The sequence below is a fragment of the Mangifera indica genome, unplaced genomic scaffold (genome assembly GCF_011075055.1).
Source record: "Mangifera indica cultivar Alphonso unplaced genomic scaffold, CATAS_Mindica_2.1 Un_0065, whole genome shotgun sequence".
NCBI classification, from domain to species: Eukaryota; Viridiplantae; Streptophyta; class Magnoliopsida; order Sapindales; family Anacardiaceae; genus Mangifera; species Mangifera indica.
In genome coordinates, this window is record NW_025401157.1 from 128,709 (window position 1) to 149,742 (window position 21,034).

The 21,034-nt window shown below is 34.4% G+C and overlaps 4 protein-coding genes across 15 annotated transcripts; 2 read left to right on the forward strand and 2 right to left on the reverse strand.

The window, feature by feature from the left end:
- Positions 1 to 654: 654 nt before the first annotated feature.
- Positions 655 to 6,617, forward strand: LOC123207184 (N-acetyl-D-glucosamine kinase-like). 6 transcript variants are annotated; one of them, XM_044624478.1, is made up of 8 exons: positions 655 to 689; positions 965 to 1,180; positions 2,116 to 2,263; positions 2,854 to 3,045; positions 3,769 to 3,897; positions 4,770 to 4,939; positions 5,569 to 5,699; positions 6,264 to 6,617. In XM_044624478.1, the coding sequence occupies exons 2-8, from the start codon at positions 979 to 981 to the stop codon at positions 6,321 to 6,323; spliced, it is 1,032 nt and encodes a 343-aa protein (XP_044480413.1). In that variant the 5' UTR covers positions 655 to 689; positions 965 to 978; the 3' UTR covers positions 6,324 to 6,617. The 6 variants fall into 6 exon arrangements, with proteins under 6 accessions (XP_044480413.1, XP_044480411.1, XP_044480414.1 ...); XM_044624476.1 differs by having other exon boundaries at positions 658 to 800; XM_044624479.1 differs by having other exon boundaries at positions 674 to 689; positions 962 to 1,180.
- Positions 6,618 to 9,149: 2,532 nt separating this feature from the next.
- On the reverse strand, positions 9,150 to 13,475 carry LOC123207187 (transcription factor PIF4-like). Of its 4 annotated transcripts, none has more exons than XM_044624487.1 (9): positions 13,295 to 13,475; positions 12,646 to 12,738; positions 11,651 to 12,527; positions 11,464 to 11,562; positions 11,322 to 11,387; positions 10,645 to 10,710; positions 10,262 to 10,561; positions 10,001 to 10,126; positions 9,150 to 9,650 (listed from the first exon to the last, which is right to left on the reverse strand). In XM_044624487.1, the coding sequence occupies exons 2-9, from the start codon at positions 12,717 to 12,719 to the stop codon at positions 9,639 to 9,641; spliced, it is 1,620 nt and encodes a 539-aa protein (XP_044480422.1). In that variant the 5' UTR covers positions 12,720 to 12,738; positions 13,295 to 13,475; the 3' UTR covers positions 9,150 to 9,638. The 4 variants fall into 4 exon arrangements, with proteins under 4 accessions (XP_044480422.1, XP_044480419.1, XP_044480421.1 ...); XM_044624484.1 differs by having other exon boundaries at positions 10,262 to 10,570; XM_044624486.1 differs by having other exon boundaries at positions 10,262 to 10,570; positions 13,334 to 13,467.
- Positions 13,476 to 14,039: 564 nt separating this feature from the next.
- Positions 14,040 to 16,837, reverse strand: LOC123207188 (uncharacterized oxidoreductase At1g06690, chloroplastic-like). Of its 3 annotated transcripts, XM_044624489.1 has the most exons (11): positions 16,686 to 16,837; positions 16,287 to 16,558; positions 16,066 to 16,157; positions 15,934 to 15,974; positions 15,690 to 15,854; positions 15,577 to 15,599; positions 15,358 to 15,429; positions 15,024 to 15,191; positions 14,628 to 14,710; positions 14,490 to 14,552; positions 14,040 to 14,341 (listed from the first exon to the last, which is right to left on the reverse strand). In XM_044624489.1, the coding sequence occupies exons 2-11, from the start codon at positions 16,501 to 16,503 to the stop codon at positions 14,156 to 14,158; spliced, it is 1,110 nt and encodes a 369-aa protein (XP_044480424.1). In that variant the 5' UTR covers positions 16,504 to 16,558; positions 16,686 to 16,837; the 3' UTR covers positions 14,040 to 14,155. The 3 variants fall into 3 exon arrangements, with proteins under 3 accessions (XP_044480424.1, XP_044480425.1, XP_044480423.1); XM_044624490.1 differs by lacking the exon at positions 16,686 to 16,837 and having other exon boundaries at positions 14,628 to 14,698; positions 16,287 to 16,663; XM_044624488.1 differs by lacking the exon at positions 16,686 to 16,837 and having other exon boundaries at positions 16,287 to 16,662.
- Positions 16,838 to 18,005: 1,168 nt separating this feature from the next.
- Positions 18,006 to 20,789, forward strand: LOC123207186 (reticulon-like protein B8). Of its 2 annotated transcripts, XM_044624482.1 has the most exons (7): positions 18,068 to 18,141; positions 18,262 to 18,546; positions 18,702 to 18,918; positions 18,994 to 19,174; positions 19,282 to 19,423; positions 20,124 to 20,193; positions 20,440 to 20,789. In XM_044624482.1, exons 3-7 carry the CDS (start codon positions 18,738 to 18,740, stop codon positions 20,607 to 20,609), a joined length of 744 nt encoding a protein of 247 aa, XP_044480417.1. In that variant the 5' UTR covers positions 18,068 to 18,141; positions 18,262 to 18,546; positions 18,702 to 18,737; the 3' UTR covers positions 20,610 to 20,789. The 2 variants fall into 2 exon arrangements, with proteins under 2 accessions (XP_044480418.1, XP_044480417.1); XM_044624483.1 differs by lacking the exon at positions 18,262 to 18,546 and having other exon boundaries at positions 18,006 to 18,141.
- Positions 20,790 to 21,034: the final 245 nt, after the last annotated feature.

A 21,034-nucleotide genomic window follows, 5' to 3' on the forward strand; every position in this document is an offset into this window, starting at 1 on the left:
CAAACTTCATAGAAGTGATTACAGATCATCCTAAACCCAAACTGATATCGTAATGTTTTGAGATTATTTGTTTGTTAGAGGACATTAAATATGAGCCTGGAGTTGGGATTAAATATTATTATTGCTATTTTCATATAAAATAAAATTAGTTTAATGAATTTAAATTATATTTAAATTAAGTTATTTTTTATTTAAATCAAATTTAAATTCAATTTAATTTATACCTATTCTTAGTGGTCCGGATAGCCGATAACGTCATATTTGGCATATGGCGTTTTTCAATTGTGGTCAAGGCATGATCCCCATGCCGCTATTGGGCAACAGGACCTGATTTGGCCTCCTGCTGCTGCAATCACATTGCGATTGTCGGATCTTTTATAAAGGTTAATTTGTCAGCTTTTAGAGTTGGAGGGATTAGAAAGGGTGAAGAGTTTAGGATTTAAAGAATAAAATAGTCCTTGTCTATTTTAATAGATTATTATTAAAAATTAACAGTTTTTAATGGATCGCCAGGGGGTTTACTCCTGTTTCGGATATTGGCAGGTTATCAAAGAGGATGTAAGATAAGACAAGACAACAGCTAATAACAAAATCTATCTTATAAAAAAGGCCTAGACTTAAGTTATCCATATTTTATTTTATTTTATTTTTTGTTGAAAAAAAAAATCGAAAACATACAAGTACTGCAGGTAAAGAAAGGAAAAAAAGAAAAACAGCAGAACCTCCACTATCTTGATGATCGTCATTAGTCTCCAAATCCACATAACATTCAAACACTTTAGCGCTTGGCTGAATTAGCCGTCCGAATCCAAACTCTAATATTATAATAATACCCATGTGTTTGATATTGTAATTGAAATGTAAAATTTAGTAAATGACACACACAATCACTCTCTTCCCTTCGCTTTTAAATATCTTGACACCCTCATTTCTCTTTGTTCTTTGTTGTTTTTTGTCTGAGTAGAATTGATTGGAGTTATGAAGAGATACAGGAATGGCGATATCTGGGATTTCGAGTCCGGGCAGGGTGGAAGAGAAGTTATTTTGGGGCTGGATGGAGGCACCACCTCAACTATCTGCATTTGCATGCCCTTAATTTCCTTGTCCGACCCTTTCCCTGACCCTCTTCCACTTCTTGCTCGTGCTGTGGCTGGCTGCTCCAATCACAATAGCGTCGGCGGTACTACTTCTTTTTCTGTTTTGCTCATTGGCATTGGATTTGATTTCCAATTGGAATTTGTCTCGAATTTTTTTGACAGTTAATTTGTTTAATTCTTTTGTTAATTAGTTCTGAACGATTTTTATGCTTTTGCAATCGAGGATTCCAATGGTTGCGTTGATTTAAGATTTTTGAATTTTTAATGTGTTTGCTTTGGTATGACATTGCTACAAAATTAATTTTGTGATGTTGTATACTAATTTGGAGTCACATAAGCTAAAACAGATTTTAAAAGTATTGCTTTTGTGCTTTTAGCATGATTTTATAACAATCTGAGAATCATCCTGACTTATAAATCCTTCTATTGATGTCTTCAAAGAGGGTCTTACTTCAGAAAAAATAAAAAAAGATCCTGGCTACATTTGAGGTGGACAATTGATTAGGAGGAATCTTCAATTTGGTAAATCTGGCTATGCTAGGGTCAATGTGGCTGCTGGGTGGGAAGAAATTTATGAAATTTCCTATGAGGTTTAGGGTTGATAATGGTTTGTGAGAATGAAGTAAACCATTTAAATATGTTGGCAATTTGTCAAATAGTTTGCTTCGTCTTTTTTGCTGGTGTTATGTGTTTGAAAGACACTAAGTTATTGACACTTGCTATTCAATTGTTGCTTATCTTTTCCAGTATGGTCCTAGTTTTTCTCTATATAAGCATTGTTGAGTGATTCTCTTTTCTGTGTTCTCTCAATGTTCAAACGATGAAATGTTAGATCTTAGTTTTTCTTTTTGGTGCTTCTCTTCTTGGTTATCATTCACTTTAGTAGCATCAATTTTCGTGTATCTTATACATAACTACTATGCAACAACTTAAGACCTTATGTGTATGGCAATACAAGGATAAAACATATGAAGAGCATTTTATTCTCAGTAAAACTTGAATTGGTTTTATTTTACAGAAGATGCCGCACAGGAGACATTGGAGCAAGTAATGGCTGATGCCCTTTCACAGTCAGGTTCCAATCGAGCTGCAGTTCGAGCTGTTTGTCTTGCAGTGTCTGGTGTTAACCATCTCACAGATCAGCAAAGAATACTAAATTGGCTTAGGTTTGCTCAATAAGTACATTCTTTTTTTTCAACATGGTGATTAATTAGGATTTGGATTTTAAGGATAGTACAAGTAGGGTGGTGTATTAATATGGTAAATATTGTAAAAATGTGTGGAACACAGAATGCATGCCTTCACAAACTTGTGATAACATGGTTCATTGTAAAATAGGTCAACAAACAACTTTATATAAAGGATTAAAATGACTTGTTAAGGTAGATTATATTCTTTTTCCCTTCTTTTGGGCTGGCAACTTCACGCTTTGCTGCTTAAAAATTATTTAGTTGTAGCTGTCTATAATGCCATGATAATATTTTTACTTTTCTTGTTCTACATTTGAATATTTGATTTAATAGTCATTTCCTAAGTTTTTTAGTGTGTTGATTTGTGCAGATATATATTTCCCAACAATGTAAGGCTATTCTTTTTCCCTTCTTTTGGGCTGGCAACTTCACGCTTTGCTGCTTAAAAATTATTTAGTTGTAGCTGTCTATAATGCCATGATAATATTTTTACTTTTCTTGTTCTACATTTGAATATTTGATTTAATAGTCATTTCCTAAGTTTTTTAGTGTGTTGATTTGTGCAGATATATATTTCCCAACAATGTAAGGCTATATGTCCATAACGATGCTGTGGCAGCTTTAGCTAGTGGAACAATGGGAAAGCTTCATGGATGTGTTCTAATTGCTGGTACAGGGACAATTGCCTATGGATTTACAGAAGATGGCAGAGAAGCCCGGGCTGCTGGTGCAGGACCTGTTCTAGGTGATTGGGGAAGGTATATACTTGTAACAGTTCTAGCTATCAAGGCTATCTTTTGGTTATGCAAAATAAATTTCTTTAAGTGACAAATTGTTGATTCATTGCATCAAATGATCCATGTGGATCAAGATGAGATTGCTTTGTTAGGCTTTATAAAGTATCACTTCATCCTTTGGCACATAACATTCTGATTCTCTTCAGTTCTGGCAGAATGGATAATGATGGACAGTTTTTATTTCTTATTTTTTTGTCATTGGTTGGAGAAGATATTACTCTCAGAAAAGAAAGCCAATAGTCCTGACATTCTAAGAAAATATTAAATACATACGTAAATTAATGCCTTTCCATAATCCTAAAAGAAGAGTTGATTTTTTTTCATTTTTTTCCTCAAATTAAGTGCCGCATAGTGGTGGGCTTTTTGATATTGGACAAATTTAGACGTAGAGAAAAAACATGTAGATTTTTCTATTTTATCAAGATTTTTCATATGAATTTTGTTGGATGGTGAAATTTAAATAATTTACGGAGTTGATAATGGTATGTGAACAGAAGCACGAATAATAACTGTCCATATGATTTTGAAGAAAAAATTATATTAATGATAAGGTAAGACCTTGCAGAAGCAAACTTTTTGTTGATATACTTTTTGAGAATGTTACTTTAATTTTTCTGTGTGTCTATGCATCTGCGTATTTGTTATATCATCTACTTTATAAACTGATCTTTGATTCACTTGCAGTGGATACGGTATAGCTGCACAGGCATTAACTGCAGTAATAAGGGCTCATGATGGTCGTGGCTTGAATACAAAGCTTACATCAGATATCTTAAGGACACTTCATCTTTCTTCTCCAGATGAATTAATTGGGTATATGTTCTATAAGTAATATCTATTTTGTGCAGTAAAAGATTGTTATATGCATTCTCACAATCTTAGCAATCTACAAGATGAGAAAACTGATTTTGATCTGGCATGATGTACCTATATGGTCTTCTATTGGAGAGGTCACCTCAAACGTTGTAACTATCCTAACCATTTCATTCTAGAGATGTTATGGTTCATTCTACTTTCCCAAAATCTGTGTTTTTTGCCAACCTCTCCTGAAAGCAGCTTGATCTTACTCCTTTTGCTACCTAATAGAGGAATATTTTTCTCCATAATTCCTCATTTGTTCTCCACCTCCGTGCTTGCCTTGTCCCTATTCTGGGCTTTGCTCTAATTTCTTTACAATTCTTAAGTTATATAGCTGGCATATTGTCACATTCTCTTCTATAATATTGCATGATTCTTCTCTAAATTACCTCTGTGTTTTTATCTCGTTATTCTTGTAAAAGGTGCCAATTCAAAGTTAGCATTTGCTGATTTTAATTTTGATGGTTGTTTCGTGTAGCTGGGCCAAATGCTAATGTTGTTAAATGTCCAGTGCGTGCATACCCTTTATGATGTAGCCTATTTTTTATGTTTTTGTGTGAAATGTATTTAAGGATAAATGAATGGGTCGATAGAAAATTTTTGGAATTTTAATTGATGTACATCAATCTTTTAATTTTTTTTTTTTAATGTAACAATTCAAAATTGTTTAGGAGCAGCAGATGTGGTTCACCAGCTATCTATATAGAATTCATAGTTACAAAAGAAATTATTTTGATATATCTTCTTCAGAAATTGGATCTGTACTTCCCTTGACATATTGAAATTTCTATAATGTTTCAAAAACTTGTTCTCTCACTGGTATCTAGGTGGACCTATGCTGATCCATCTTGGGCTCGCATTGCTGCACTTGTTCCAGTTGTTGTATCTTGTGCAGAGGCAGGTGATGAAGTTGCAAATAAGATATTGCTAGATTCAGTACAAGAGTTGGCTTTAAGTGTGAAAGCTGTTGTTCGGAGACTTGGTTTGTGTGGTGAAGGTATACTAAAAATTTAAAGTATATGTGCCTCCTTTTGTTTTATGTTTTTGAAAATGTGGGCTTTACAGTTGATACTTTGTTTAAAAGCATTTGACTTTTCTCTTTAGATATTTTGTTGCATGTCAAAAAAGGAATTTGATAAAATGTCCAGAGAGAAAAATTTTTCAATGCTTCTACCCCAATTCAATTTGATCATTGTGGTTTGCATTTGTGAGCCTGGATATTGCATAGTGTACAACCTAGGTAACTTAATCATGTTATTCAAACTGAAACTGAAATGATAAGAAATATTGTGTTTCAAATGTGTGAAGTTTGCTTTGTTCTGTGAACTGGGGCCTTACTGCCTTATTTTCCAGAAAACTTTGTGAAACATAATATCCCAAGTAGGTGGGCTCTGAGGAGATTTGAATCCTTGACCTCTTAGTTGTAACCAAGGGGTTATACTACTAATCTCTATCCATAATAAAGAGTAATTGGGAGAATTTTGTACTTGCAAATAATAAAGGGTAGCTTCTTATGAAGAAGGAAAAGAAGTAATAACGGATAACTGTGTCATTATGATAGCTCTACCATGCATTCTTTCTTTGTGTTGGGTCTAACTCTGAATGTTTGTGAATAAATCATTGCAGAAGGAAAAGATTCTTTTCCTTTTGTCATGGTTGGTGGTGTTCTTGAAGCAAACAGAAGGTGGGATATAGGAAAAGAAGTCATAAAATGCATCACTAAGGAGTTTCCTGGTGCAGTTTCAATTAGACCAAAGGTATGTATCTAAACTGTTGCAATTTAATCATTCCAGCAGCTGCATTAACCATTAAGTATGTAATGCAAGTAATAATTGTAGACATGGGCTTTTACGAAGTATCAGGTCTTGATTAACATAAGTTAAGAAACTATTAAGCTGCTGGAACTGATTTTCATGTGTAAAGATCCTGGTGAAAATTTTCACAATTAAGAACCTGAGGGAAAATAACTATATCTTAGCAACATAGCTCATGGGTAGGAAGAAGCAATGATACAGAGGCACAAGGAAAAAGATTTCTTATCCAGACCTGCATATATGAGACTGGCTTTTGTTGTTTGAATGGATAGACTCTGTCGTTAAAGTGAATTGGTCTATAGAGTTTATTATGTGTAGTTCCACTTAGAAACACAAGTACATAAGTCTAATCATAAAGTGCGGTTACTGATTTTGCCTAGAGTAATAATCTGAAGATAGAAATTAAATATCTAACCGATTTATCTTTTACCTTTATTGGATTGGGTATGCTTGCAATTTCTTCTTTATTGTTGATATATACAAATTCGAGGTATTGTTTGACATCAGGTTGAGCCTGCTGTGGGGGCAGCATTGCTGGCTTGGAATACATTTATGAATGAAAGATGATCTCATGTTGATTCCAGAAGAGTTCAATTGTACAGTAGCAAGGACTTATTGGGAAGGAAAAAAGGGCTGCGGAAAAAAGAAAGAGTGATTGAAACATATGTTTCTCCATACACGGTTAGGTATTTAAATGAATTTTTAGTGTTGGTAGATTGATGTTTTCAAATTATTATTATTATTTTGTCAATTTCATACTTGTGTTAGCTTCTTAAGTTAGTATTTGCTCATGAAAGTGTAAGAACATACTCGTCTCAATATTATGAAAGCATGCGCTCTGCTTGTCTTGCATTTGCTTTATCTGTTGTCAGTGTTACCATAAGATCATTAACCCTGAAACTAGCAATTGAAACAATATATATATATATATAAACTAGAGGTAAGGAAAATCGGAGTACAGCATTTGTAATCAACAGAAGATTTAAGTAGTGAATTGGACGAAGAGATGCCAATAATTGGGCATAGCCCATTTCACAGAGCAAATTATCAGAAACCAGTTTGGTTGTGTTGAGTTGAAATCAAGTAGGGCATAAAGGTTGTAGTATTGCAGGACAACACCGTATTGGCTCCAACTTGTGGACAAAAATGGCTTCGGCCACAAGAGCGGACCACCAATCTGTCTACATTTCAACATCAAAGAAAAAATAGGCAAGAGATATCTCTTAAAACTAGATAATTGTCCACCGCTATCTTTGGGTGGCATATATTATATTCTCTATTTACAAGGTTAGATATGGTTATTATTGCTATGGGTCCAATCCAAGCAACCCAACTTGCCTGGACAGATAATTCGGCTCAAAAAGCTTCCCTGAAAATGAGTATCTTTGTTGGGTTAAAATGAGGGAAAAAAAAAAGTAATAAGAAGTGGAAACAAAAGATATCTTTGATGATGAGGGGGAATAGTGAAGAAGATGAGGATGATGTCATTTTAGAGCTGGAAGTACATATAAGGTAAACCAAATTTTTGGGGTCCAAATGGTGGGAAGGTGGCCTGGTGGGACTGGGATCAATCTCAGTGCAAATGGTTCTCAAGTTGGGAAATAAGACAATGGACATCATGCCCACTTGCAAAAATAAACAATATTTATCATGTTGCATTTTCTTTATATTAAGAATTTAATTTGTTGGTGAGGAAAAATGCATGCTGGAAAATGTTGAATTAATAAATACATACATCACGTTTTCTTGGCCAACATACACGGGGATAGATATGGATGATTGCGTGTACAGCCACGGTCAACCAATGAAATGCATATCTTTGCGGTGGTCATAATTTCCACACCCTCTTTGGGCAATTTTTTCAACTAAAAATAATTTAATCTACTCCGTAGCTCACCTAGACTAGTTGAAATATTAGGTGAAAAAGACAGTTGTAATTTAGTAATAATTTTGAATGGGATGTGACAACTTTTTTTTATCAACTTCAATGAGGTCTCAATTTGTCCAGACAAAGCGGGATTTGACAAGCCATAAGTGAAGTGATTTGGAAAGGAAAGGACGGTGAATTGGAACTATGATTTCAAGTCAGTCAACTGGTATCTACCAGTTCACCTAAATAAATAGAGAATACAGCTTTAAAATCTTAATGAAAATATATGTAACACTATTTATTAACTGGGAGAAAGAAAAGAAAATAAACAACGATACATACATACATACATACATACGTATCTTTTATTGCCAAGAGTGGAGAATCCATGCAGTGGCAAAAGATAGAGAATTTTGAAAGTAAAGAATACAAACACGAAACATAAAGCCAATAACAAAAACCCTTTGTTTATTTTTAATCACGCATGGGGGGGTTTCTGCGCACGGTGTTTGTGGGTGGTTGGGGGGCGGTTGGGTGTTGGAGCAGCTATATATTTGACAAATAGATTACTTGAGTGGTGGAGTTCAAAAGAAAAACAAACAGTGTAAACTATAAGATAAATTATTTTAAAAATTATTCAGTTTTAAATACCCTTAAAATAATTATTTTAAAATATCATTTATATTATAAGTTATATTAACTAAAAAATAATAAGGGTATTTTAATCATAAAATATTAATAAGGATAATAAAATCAAATAATCATATTATTTTATATATTATCTATTATTTTATTATTAATAATGAAAGATTATTAGAATATTTTATTATATGATAATCAAATAAGATAATGTTAATAATATAAGGTATATTAATAAGAAGGTAATATTTCATTAATGCAAACCAATATTAAATTGTCTTGTGAAAGAAGCAGCAGCAGCAAATATGAGGACATTTGAACTCAAGAAAGATCGGTCACAGCTCAACTTTCACCAAATGTACATCCTTGCTTGGGGTGGGAGAGAGAATTTTGGAGACAGGAATCTAGACAAGATAAAAAGAAAAAATATGGAACCTTTTTTAGATAACGAATCCAAAATGCGTATAATTCATAATGAAATGATAGCAACTTTTCATTTAGGGTGTCTGCGGCCTGTCTCTGTGATTTACAGATAATGACTCTTAATACTTAATTAACCCTTAAACGGGTTTAATTAATTTAATCCCATTAACGTGGCAACTCTTGTCTTGTCAGAAATTTAATGTTGGTCCCAAGCACCCACAACAACAAGGTAGCTTGCTCTTGCTCTTACTCTAACAGATGCATGCATGCATGGTATTCCAAGAATCACGTGGTGGAGTGGAGGTAGTTGGCTGCCTTTACTCTTTGACAATGATAGCATTTCTATTCATTTTTGTTTCATTTAATCAACTAAACAGTATGAAAAACCTGATAACTAATGGCTGCAGCTTGAAATGATCAGAGGTTTCCCTGACTGTAGGTAAACAAGAAGGAGAGACAGCTTGTAGAGAAGATTGAACAAATGTTATTAGAGTTTTTCGTACTTGCAGTTTCAGCGACAGCAGGAGCTTTTACATGTTAATGCCAAGAAGGAAGAAATTGTAAGTAGTTATACATATTATGGAATGGCAGCACAATAATCTTGAATTTGCGATGGTAGCAGGAAAAAACAAATCCGGAGAAGGTGATTCCCATGTCTCAATCGATCCACGCTGCAGTAGTGCGTGAACGAATTGGCTCATTCGATCATAACTTAGCAAGTTCAATGAACCAATATGTGATTGAGATACATCAACTTTTGTGACAGTTGTTTGTTTCTGTGACAAATACCCATCAGAGCTTTTACTCCTTACCTATCCAGTGAGAACTTATAAAAGAGCAATTTAATGTAGGCAGTAGCTGCCAGGATGAACAAAGCTTTCACCATCTGGTTATGGTCCCATGATAAATATAGGGGGACCATAGGTATTTCACTTTCCTTCCTAGTTTTCTCACTGATTAACCTGTTAAAAATTGAGAAAACGGTGCTATAAAAAATGGGACACTTGTGGCGTTAGAGGAATGATAAGACAAATTTTACTAAATCTGGAGGAACAATGAACAACTTGAAAGGGTACTAGTAGAATCACAAAACTGAATTCATGGTCTATAGTTCCTAAAAGTTTTGAAAAAGGGATTTATGATTTCATAAAATAAGTACTGTTCTGTAAGAATCGCATTATTGTGAAATAAGTAATGTTTACCTTGGAAGTTTAAATCCACTTACAGAAAGTAACAGTATGATTCCTAAGAATAATGAAGCCTTTGTGATTCCAACAGTATAAAACACGGACAAAAGATTGAAATGATATACCTGTCTGGCCACTTGGGAGGCATTATCTGTTGCAGCTCCTCCAGTGAAGGGTCCACAACTAGTGCTAGGCAGAGACATTATTGGACTCTGCACTGTCTGAGGACCAAATCTGAACATGTTGATAGGCTGAAAGCAAGAAAGTAATTGTAAAACTGTATTCAGTAGAAAGAACTAAGAGACATTTACATTCCTAAAAAGCAATAGAGGCAGATTATTTTTTCATTAGTGCATAAATAAAGCTGTGACAGACAATGAACAAACCTGAGAGGTCGTTTGCACAGGGTGAAACCCCATATAACGTGCATATTGATCAGAGAAGTTTGGATTCTGCATCTGATTTTGGTAATTAACCGAATTCAACATTGAATTTTGACACATTACAGCCTGATTGTGTGCTTGGGCTATAGACATGGATTGATCAACTAGAGAGACCCCAGACAAATGCATAGGATTGTTTATAGATGGCAACGGTGTCGGACCGATTCCCATACCCATACGAGAAAAAAAATGCTGAACTCCCGGAAACATCATGGGGGTCATGCCACTTCCCATCCACATGACCTGAAACATCTAAAAAAAATTCTCAGTGACGTGAGAGACTAACGATATAAGGTAAACACCTATAGGTTTCTGTGATATCATACCTGAAGTTGTAACTGGAGAGACTTCAAGTATTCAATTACTTCGTCTAGCATTGATGCTTTATCTGTCTGCAATCAGAAAGTAAAAAAAGAGTTAGATGTTTCTTTTTTAATCTTTCGACTGCCTGATTCAATAAGAAAAACTCAGCAAGGCCTCCAAGGAAATGAGTCAGAGATTTTTTTTTTTTTGACTTTGCCCAATCCATTATTTACTAGTTTCTCTTTCTTGTTCTTTTTACCCATTTTCTGACTTTCTCTGGCCATTCTTATAGCGCAGTCAAACTTAACAAGAATTTATCAGTGTATTTTCTCTTACTTCTTTGTCTTTTATATGCTAGGTCTAACTTCCTACGACCCATTTTTTATTCTACAGTCTATAATTTTTTCTACTCAGAAAACTTTCCCATTTTCCACATGCCATTTGCAAAAGAGTCAACTTTTGACTCGGTAGGAATGTAGACCAGATAATGGCTGATCTCGTTGACCGTAGAGTTTCTTGCTCACCGAACAAATGAGATATCATTTTCAGCATGGTTGTTTCTCAGGAATGATGAAAAAAAATTCAAAAGAAAGGTAATTACACCATGGGACTACTAGCTAATGTAGAAAATTTTCAACTAATATATGGGAGTATAAAGTAAAAACACTGACGAAGTTCAGCCAGAAAGTAAAGGAAGGACCTTGTTGCAGTGGGGTATGAGCTCCTGCAATGCCCTCATCTTCTCATTTATCCTATCCCTTCGTCTCTGCACATATGCAATTTCTAATATTCAATCACTAATTCTTGCAATTTAAAACGTCAGAACAGTTCTCCTATCCTACCCTTTCTGAGAGATTGTGCACTTCAGCAGAACGGCTCCTGCGGCAAGAGCCAGATCTTTGGGATGATTTGTTCCCCCCTGCTGAATCAAGTTCAGCTGCCTATAACATTAAAAAATTAATTTGTAAATGGGACTGGATAAGAGTTAGTAATAATTCACAAGAAGAATAAGGAACGAGACTGTCTTACATCACTTTGGCAATCAGATTCCCTTGCATCTCTACTCTTCCTCTTGTGGCTAATCTCCCCAGTAGATTGTTTGCTTGTTCTATTAAAACTACTGCCAGATCCACCAGAAGAGGACGTAACAGTAGCTTCAAGTGTCTCAGTTTTAGCTCTCTCACTCTGACAAATTACTTTCTGAATGTCACTGTTACAATTTCCAGGAGATATACTAGTAGTCACCGCACCATTGCTGGAACCTCGACTCATATCAAGATCATATGCAACCTGATTGCTACCGCAATGGCTTGACCCAACTGTCATCATTGAACACTCCCTGACCTCCCCATTTGTCATATTTCTAGTCCCTCTGTGAACAAATTGTCCATTAGAAGATCCTAGCTCGGCCATTAAGGGAGCTGCGGTTTGACAAAAATTAACAACTTCCCCTAAACCACCTAAATTTTTATCTTGTTGGACTGAATCATGACACTCAAATCTTGGAGGAGGCATTGTGTTCTTGTTTATTCCAGGGACAACCGGATTGGTAACATTTGAAGGTTGTGAATTTGTTGCCAAACCTGAAGCAGCAACTGTAACCAGCTTTTCTTCTCCAAATTGTCTTGTGTGCTTATCAGTCTCCATCGGACCAGCCGGCAGTTCAGAGAAAAAATTCGAATAGAAGTCTTTCTCGAAGGAATCTTCAAGCGGGTATTGAATCCATGAGATTGTTTCATCATTCTGAATCAAATTACTTGAATTCCCATATGAAGCACTTTCCCTTGAATTTTGTTTTTGGACTTGTCTAGACTGATTAGGATTCAGACTTGGTTTTCTCTGCGTTTGGCTGTTGAAAACTACCTGCCCATTTTCCCATAAGAGCTCTACTAGGTCATGTTCTGGCCTGTTAAATTTTATGAAAACCACAAAAAGGTAAATAAATTACAATACTTCATTTTTCTTCTGAAAGAAGAAAAAAATCAGCCAGGGTAACTTATGTTAAACTCAGAGAGAGAACAGACCAGATGGGTTTTTTCTGATTGGTGGTGACAGGAAGATCACCTTCAAAATTCCAACCAGGGATACATGGATTCATGGCTCAGTAATAAAGACTTCTGCATAACAAGACAGACAACACTACTAAATTAATCAAATTAATAAACATAATTGAAGCACTTTTTTGTCATTAACAGTGTGAGAATAATATAAATTATACTACAGAATCCCACTAAACAAAGTAAAAATATTTTAATACTTAGTTGACTACTACGATAAAAAAACCAGAGAATTGGTACTATATACAAACGTTTTGTACCATATATAGAAGCATCTGAAGTAACAAATGAATGAATCTCTATTCCTAAAGAAGTAAGACTAGATTTTAATCATGATTAACTATCACTAATATTTTAATGGTAAAGCAACTTTGGAACAAATAAAGAACTCCAATCTTCAAACCTTTTGTCAAATAAAGGGAAAAGAATGATTGGAAATTGAAGTAAAATCTTTAATCATGCAATTTCAAACTTGTAGAAAAAGAAAAGCAGCTAAAGACAACAAGCCACCATTGAAGACCAAAAAGCCAAGAACTTGCGAAGGAGAAACAGTTTCATTTACAAAAACAAACCAGACAAAGAGAAGAAACAATTAACAACACTTTAAAAAACATACCCAGAATAGAAAATGTAAATGAAATCAAGCAAAGCTGACCAAAAGTTAAATCTACGACTTCTGTTTTACGGAAAACTGAAACACAGTAGCACTTGAGTTGCGGTTTCTCTCTCTTTAAAAAGCTGGTGCTGATGTAGTTGCAAAGAAAATGAGAAAATTTAGAGAATCAGGACCAGCACTAAATGTCATTGAGTTCTGTAAACGTAAAACGATAAATGACCACTTCACTGATGTATACGTGGCAAAACATGAGAGGGTTATGGGGAAAGTGGGTCCAGTTTCAGATAGGAAATCTACAACTACAAGGGCATTGAAGTTGTGATCTGAAAGTAAACAGAGGTAGTACCACGTGTGCAGTAACAGACTGCATTTTATTGCACAATGATTAGAGACACTGTTGTCAGGATAAATGTTTTTTTGGACAACTGATCCATTGGTTCTTCGGTAAAAATCTATATAAATGTGAAGATTGTGGTTTGGATAATTTTGATTAAAATAAAATAAAATAATATATATATATATATATAAATATATATTTATTTGTATAACGTATATCATATTATTCAATTTTTTTAAATAAAAATAAAACAATAGCGCATTCATTACCTTATAATTGATATTTTAATCTCAGATTCTGATTATTTTATCATTCTCTGAAATAATTTTGAAATTTTATTCTGACCATTTGATTTTGCAACAAATAATGTGTGGTGAAGATAAGAGGAAGTAACCAATCATTCCAGAGTAATGAAAGAGCAGATCCTTTTACTATTGTAATTAACATTTAGAAGTCATACAAGTGTAATTCTGTTGCTTGCTTGGTGTATTAAAGCTCATGCCATTAATATATGGCAAAAAAATTTACAGCTTCTCGACTGGGAAACCAACAAGAGGCCTTATCTCTGATGCGATAGAGCGCAACTCATTCACCTCTTCATCACTGAGTCTCCAACCTAACGCACCAGGAAATTCCTTAGCCTGTTCTGCATTTTTGGCTCCTGGGATTGGCACAACATTTTCCTGTGCTATTAGCCAGTTGAGGACTACCTATATACAGAGTAAAAGTTCTATGGTCAGACAGAAGTTTGCTTGTAAGTTCAACTGCTATAACTGCAAAATAGTAACAGATTAATGGCTAAGTAAAACAATTTTCACTGTCTTGTATAGACACATGCAAAGAAAGACAAGAATGAACCTGTGTGGAAGTCTTGCCATAGGCCTCTCCTATTTCATTAATTCTCTTCAGCAGTGGTTGGAGCTGAAAGATGCAAATCTGGTTAAGTGATCATGTTGGATTTCATGATGAGGTTCTCATAACTAGGAGATGCCTTACTTTTGTTAGAAACTCAGGAGTGTAAATCCGGCCTCGAGGCCCAGTTGGTGGGTTTTCTGGGGTATACTTTCCTGTAAGCGCACCTGCGAAAATTTGAATCATTGGTTATGCTTCATCAGACTAGAATCAACTCTTGGACACAAAAGATCAACTTATTGAGGTTTTGGGACTCCTAAGTTTTGGGATTGGTTTAGAACTAGAATATGGCAAAGTCATCTTTCAAATCCGTATTAAATTATCGTATAATGCCCAAAAGACCGTAGGTATGGTGTTCAAGAAAATTTTATTTTCTTTCATGTATCTAACATAACCAACAAGAGTTCCTAGACTGACATACTGGATGCACTGAGGTCTCTGGACAAAATGAAGCAAAAACATACAGAAAGGAGACTTCACCTTGAGCGATAGGACTATATGCAATTAATGTGACCCCAAGTTCATCACAGGTAGCCTTCACACCATTTTCTTCTGGGCCTCTGTATATGACACTATAATTCACTTGGTTTGAAGCAAGTGGAATTCCTCTCATCTTAAGCTTCTCATAAGCTTCACGAAGTCGCCTCTCTGTAATAAAGTACTATATAAATCTTAATTCTTCACTATGATAAGGGAGGACAGGGAAATTGAGGTCATATATGAAGCCAGAATCAGATTTTTGTCAAATTTTTAGCAGATTTTGCACATTCAATCAGCAAAATTGAGTCAATTATAGCATAAATTGTGAAAATACCATTGTAGTTTGAAACACCAACAGCCTTCACTAGGCCCAGTTCAACAGCATCCCCGAGACCATCAATGTACCCTGAAAAGTGATTAACAAACACTAAGCTTCTTTAGAAGCTCAAAGGATTGGCTTCCATATAACATCTGATTCTATTATCTACATGATTTCAACTGTTCAATGAAACACTAAGCTACAGGATTGGCTCTGGGCATCAACAAAAACAACCTTCATTTCCCCATATCCCTGGCCTGAAAATCCATGCCAATTTTTCATTAGCAACTATTTTTTCTCAAAGACATTCAGAAATAAAATCATGTAACAAGCTCAAAAACACAGACCAATGGAGCTGATAAAGTTCAACTGAAGAAAGTCCAAGCCGACGAAGGGAATCTTTAAGGGCTGAAAGGACACTCTGACGGCCCAGCCTCCACGGTAAAGCTGCAAACTTGGTTGCAACATCCACCTCCACTTCTGGATCCTTTCCTTTCCTTTCCTTTATAAACCTTAAGAAAAGAATCATCAAATTTGGCTATCATAAGTACTAAAAGAACAAAGGAGCACTGTAACTCTTAGAATGTGTACCGTCCTAATAATATTTCTGACTCTATGGCACCAAATGAAGCCTGCAATAACATATGATTCCAATTAATCTTGCATTTTTACCAACTTTCCCATGTAAAAGAACTAAGAATTTAATGAAAATTTTTCACAAACCCTAGAACCATAAACCTCAGCTGTATCAAAGAATGTTATTCCATTATCAACACTGGTATTAAAAGCAGCCCTAGCAGCCTTCACCTTCCTATCTGTAATCATAAAAACAACAGACACATAATCAAAGAAATGTAGAAAGGGTTATTCAAACACAGAGTTTAAAACATAAAATAGGCTTATAAAGAGCAAATTTGTGTAATTAATATAAGCTTAGAACTGACCGTCCCATTCAAAGTTATTCCAGAAGCTGGTGTCACCCCAAGACCAAGCTCCAATTCCAAGCCTTGTTACCTTCAATTCAGACCCACCTAATTTAACTTTTTCTTCTGTTGTTTTTAAAGCAGTAAAATTCTCAGTAGCCTCGGCTCTTACGGTACCAACTGATCTCCTTTGTCCGAACACACAGAAACATGATACACCAATCACATGCATAGCCATTTTCGAATTGGAAAAACCTCAAAAGGGTTCCTCCAATTCCTACGATTGCTAATCTCTGTACGTAAGGATAAATGGAATGTAAATAGAATGGTGATTAAATGGTTTGCAGAATGAAGAAGTGAATTGTAACGTAGAGAGAAAGGAAGAGAAAATAAACGGTAGGCTGAAAATAATTCACTTACTTGACCACTAAAAAAGGACACGTCAGTTCATGAACTCTGTGTGGCTTCCTGTAGTGCTGGAATTTTGTAGCCGAATGGAATGGATTGGATGGTCCTACTCCTGTTTATAAGAAGTTTTAAGAAGCCAAGCACATGGATAAAAATTTTATAAAAAAAATAAATAAATAAATACTTGGTTTTGCAAGAAATTCATAAATAACCCAACACAAATATGAAATAACAATTTAAATAATCAGAAACAAAACAAAAACCCTTGGAAACGCCAGAACAGCAACAATTAATCCAAGTTTAGAAATATAAATTAGCAAACTCTGTCCATGTGATATAAGTTTAGGTAATGGTCTGTTGGGCCGAAGTTCTTTATAAGGATCTGAGCCTGACCTTTCGTATGCCTTCATGATTGGGCTCAAGAAGTGTTTCCCTTCACCAATCTCAAGTTCAAAGTGGGTTCTACTTTTTCAAAGTCCTAATCGGGTCCGGTCTGGTCTTGTCTATCAGTTCGGCCTTGGTATACATTAAACCCAGGGAGGTCTACATGAATGTTTTGAGAGTGGGCTACATTTTCCCAGTCAAAACACTTTTTCACTTTTTATAGGTTTCTTTTTAAAAAAAAAAAAACTCAAAATTTAACTCTTTTAACGTGGGAGGATCCTAACATTATGTCAAAAATTAAATTATAATATTATTTCAAACTATTTTATATTATTATCATATATTAATTAAATTATTTAAAAAAATCTTTTGAGATATCATATTAATTTTAACAATTTTTTTTCCCTTCTTTTCTTTTATTATTACTTTCTTCTTTTTTTGGTGGCTTTGTTAGCTTCCCCCACCACAATTATTATCCACTTTTTGTCTCAAAAAGTTATCCTATACTCTAATACTCCAACCCTCACGAGCTATCATTTAAAAAATACTCAATTATTTTTAAAGTCATTTTTTTACATCGTAACTTTTCTAATGTCAAAATGTTTCAATTATGAGTAAAATTATATATTATAATAATAAATATTATTTTATATTTTTAATAATAATAATAATAATAATATATCATTATAAAAATTAATATTAAAAAAATAATTAATGTTATTTATCTATTATTCCAGATTATCAAATCACCAAATTAAAATGTTGTATAATATCGTGGGTGCCCTTAGTAGTCAAGTGTGGCTTCAAAGATTCTACATTTATTATTGTTATTCGCACTTAAAAGTTAAAATGAAAATAATAATAATAAAATTTTCAAACAAAGACAGACGCCGTATGATTCTTATTATAAAAATAAAAACTTTAATTGAAAATATAATTAATATAATGAAAAAAAACCAAATACGGAATTTGAATAGAGTCACGGCACGGTCATAAGAGGTTGGTGGGCACTTCCAAATGCCATTACATTACAGTACTGTCTGCTTCTCTGTCCAATCCTCCTCCTCTTTAACGCGATAGCAAAGTAAGTTTCGCCCTGTTCTTCGTTACCTTCTGTGAGGTTTTTCTTTTTGTCGTTGTCTTTTATCTGAGTTGGAGCTTTTGGTGGCTTCTTCTTCTTCTTCTTCTTGCATTTTTGAATCAGATAACTAGGACTGATCTTTGGGCCTTTTGTGCGAGAACAGAACTTTCTAAATAACAGGAGATTTGGAATCCGTCACTATTTTCGGTCCTTTTTGTTGTCAAACTATATTGTTGCTTAATTTTATTGATTTAGTATATGATTATGAGATGTTAGTGTTTAGATGTAGAGAAAATCAGAAAAGGCTCTTTTGAGTAGGCCGGGGTATGTTTTTATTTTTACAAACATCCTACTTCACCAAGGTCAAGCTGGTAAAGATTCTTGTTGACCGAGTTAAACTGTTACGAGGTCGAGTTCTTGTTATTAATCTGTTAATTATGTTATATGCCTTATGATAGTAATATTATTGGCTAATTGTGGGTCGCAATTAGAGCTGTTATCGCTGCGTTGAATATTCATTTGTTTATTTATTTTTAATGTTTCTAAATAAATTTGGGATTCAGGATAATTTGTTCTGTTGTACTTGAAAAGCACTAAGAATGTCTGAAAAATTAGACAATATTTTGGAGAACATTGCGGAAACCATTGCACAGAATGTTCCAAAGCAGAAATCTGTTTCATCATTCTTTGAGGAGCAGACATCAAGCTCAGTGAATACTCGTTTACGACGGCTGTTTGGACGCCAGAAGCCTGTCTACCATCTTTTAGGGGGTGGAAAATGTGGGCACATTTTATTGCTTTCTTATAATCACTTTTTCTCTTGCACCTATTAATGTGTTCTCATAATATGTGCAGCTGCCGATGTTTTGTTATGGAGGAACAAGAAGATCTCTGCCAGCATGTTAAGTGGTGCTACAGCAATCTGGGTGCTTTTTGAATGGCTTAATTACCATTTTCTAACCCTTCTATTTGTTGCTCTGGTACTCGGTATGCTCATCCAATTTCTTTGGTTAAATGTTTCTGGCTTATTTAACAGGTATTAACATCTGTCCACTTTGGCTGCTTATCTTGCTCAGCTTAATGTTCATTGTTGTGTGATTATGGATTCTAATTTCTTGATGGAAAATTTTGACATGGCATCAGATCACCATCTAAAGTACCCCGCCTTGTTCTGCCTTCAGAGTTATTTGTCAACATAGGTGTTTCAGTTGGTAATCTGGTTAACCAAGCTCTGAGGTTTCTTCAGGATGTTTCATGTGGAGGAAATTTGAAACAGTTTCTTGTGGTATGTTTGGACTTGTGAATTTGCATTGATAATTCTCCCTTTACTCCATTTTGTTGCATATTGGGTGATTGTCCCTTTGGCTACTGACCTCTGGGCATAACAAACACAGGTTCTTGAAATATTATGACTACTTCTGAGTTTTGACCAAAGTATATAGATAAATTACAACCTTGATAGAGACAGTTTGTAACTAAATCAAAAGAAACTGAATCTGTTGCATTTTCTGTGAAAGTAAAGGGCAATTCCTGTCATTTCAAATTATTTTTCTCTTTAGAAAACATTGTGATTAGACATTGATTAAATTTGGAGTGATGTGTTGAAAATTGTCCATTAATTTCAGTTATTTATAGGAAGCCACGTTGACATTTGGCCCCAGATGAGCATTAACTTGTAAACATAAATGAGGAAACAGTTGAACAGTACTTTCAGGATGTCGTCAAGTTATATGAGTTAATACACTTCTGTTAATTTGTGAAATCAATTAAGTTATTAAAATTGCTAAACTGATCAGTGGTCTGAAGAATAATGTTTGCTTAGTTTGCTATTGTTTCTCTGGTAGTTAGAGAGATCATAAAGTCATTAACTGTCTTTTCTGTTTGTTCATTTTTTGATAAGGGTTCATTTATTCGATATCCAAGAAGGATACGAACATGATATTAGTCTTGGAGATACATAATTGATTCTCAAGATATTCTTCCAGGTTGTGGCAAGCCTGTGGTTTGCTGCTTTGATAGGGAGCTGGTGCAACTTTCTGACTGTATTATATGCTGGTAAAATATCATGCTCATTTTACACAGTATAGCTGTTATTGCCTCATTGTAAATTTCTTTTTGAAACATTCTGTGCTAGCTTAAGAGTTTGCCAACTTCAATTTCATGATTTTGGACACCCCAATTCTATTAGATTTATTTGCACCAATGTATTTGTTGAAGCCCCAAGCTAGTCTCCGTCTAGTTTGTTGGATAAATTGGTTTCTATTCGGTATTTTAGTAAGGCTTTGTTGCTATTGATTGAAGGTTTCGTTGCTGCCCACACATTGCCAGTCCTGTATGAGAAGTATGAAGATCAAGTAGACAGCTCTGTCTTCAATGTTTTTGGGCAGTTCCAAAATCAATATCAAAAGCTTGATGCTGGTTTCCTCAGTAAGATCCCGAAAGGAAAGCTCAGCGGGAAGAAGCTTGATTAGATCGGATACCGATTTGGCAATTAAGTTTCCTTTGGTGATCTTAATTTAGCAGGGGCTGAAGAAAACTTATTGTCTTCCATGAGATATTGTGTTATTTTTATGGTTTCATTCAATTTGGCTAGAGATAATCTGTTTTACTGGTGTATATCAGTTAATTAAAAAATTTGGAGTCTTAAGTAAGTGGAGATAATCTGTTTATTTTCTTAATACATTTAATGTTAATTAGCATTATAAACTAGATATGAAATCTCTCACAAATACTTTTAAAATAATAAAATTATGTATATTTATTTTGAATATACAAATAAATATATATTTATATGTGTTATCATGTGATTGAGTGATTTTAAATTACGGATAAAATATTATTTAATCACGTGATAATATATATAAACATAAATCTATTTGTTATTTATATATTTAAA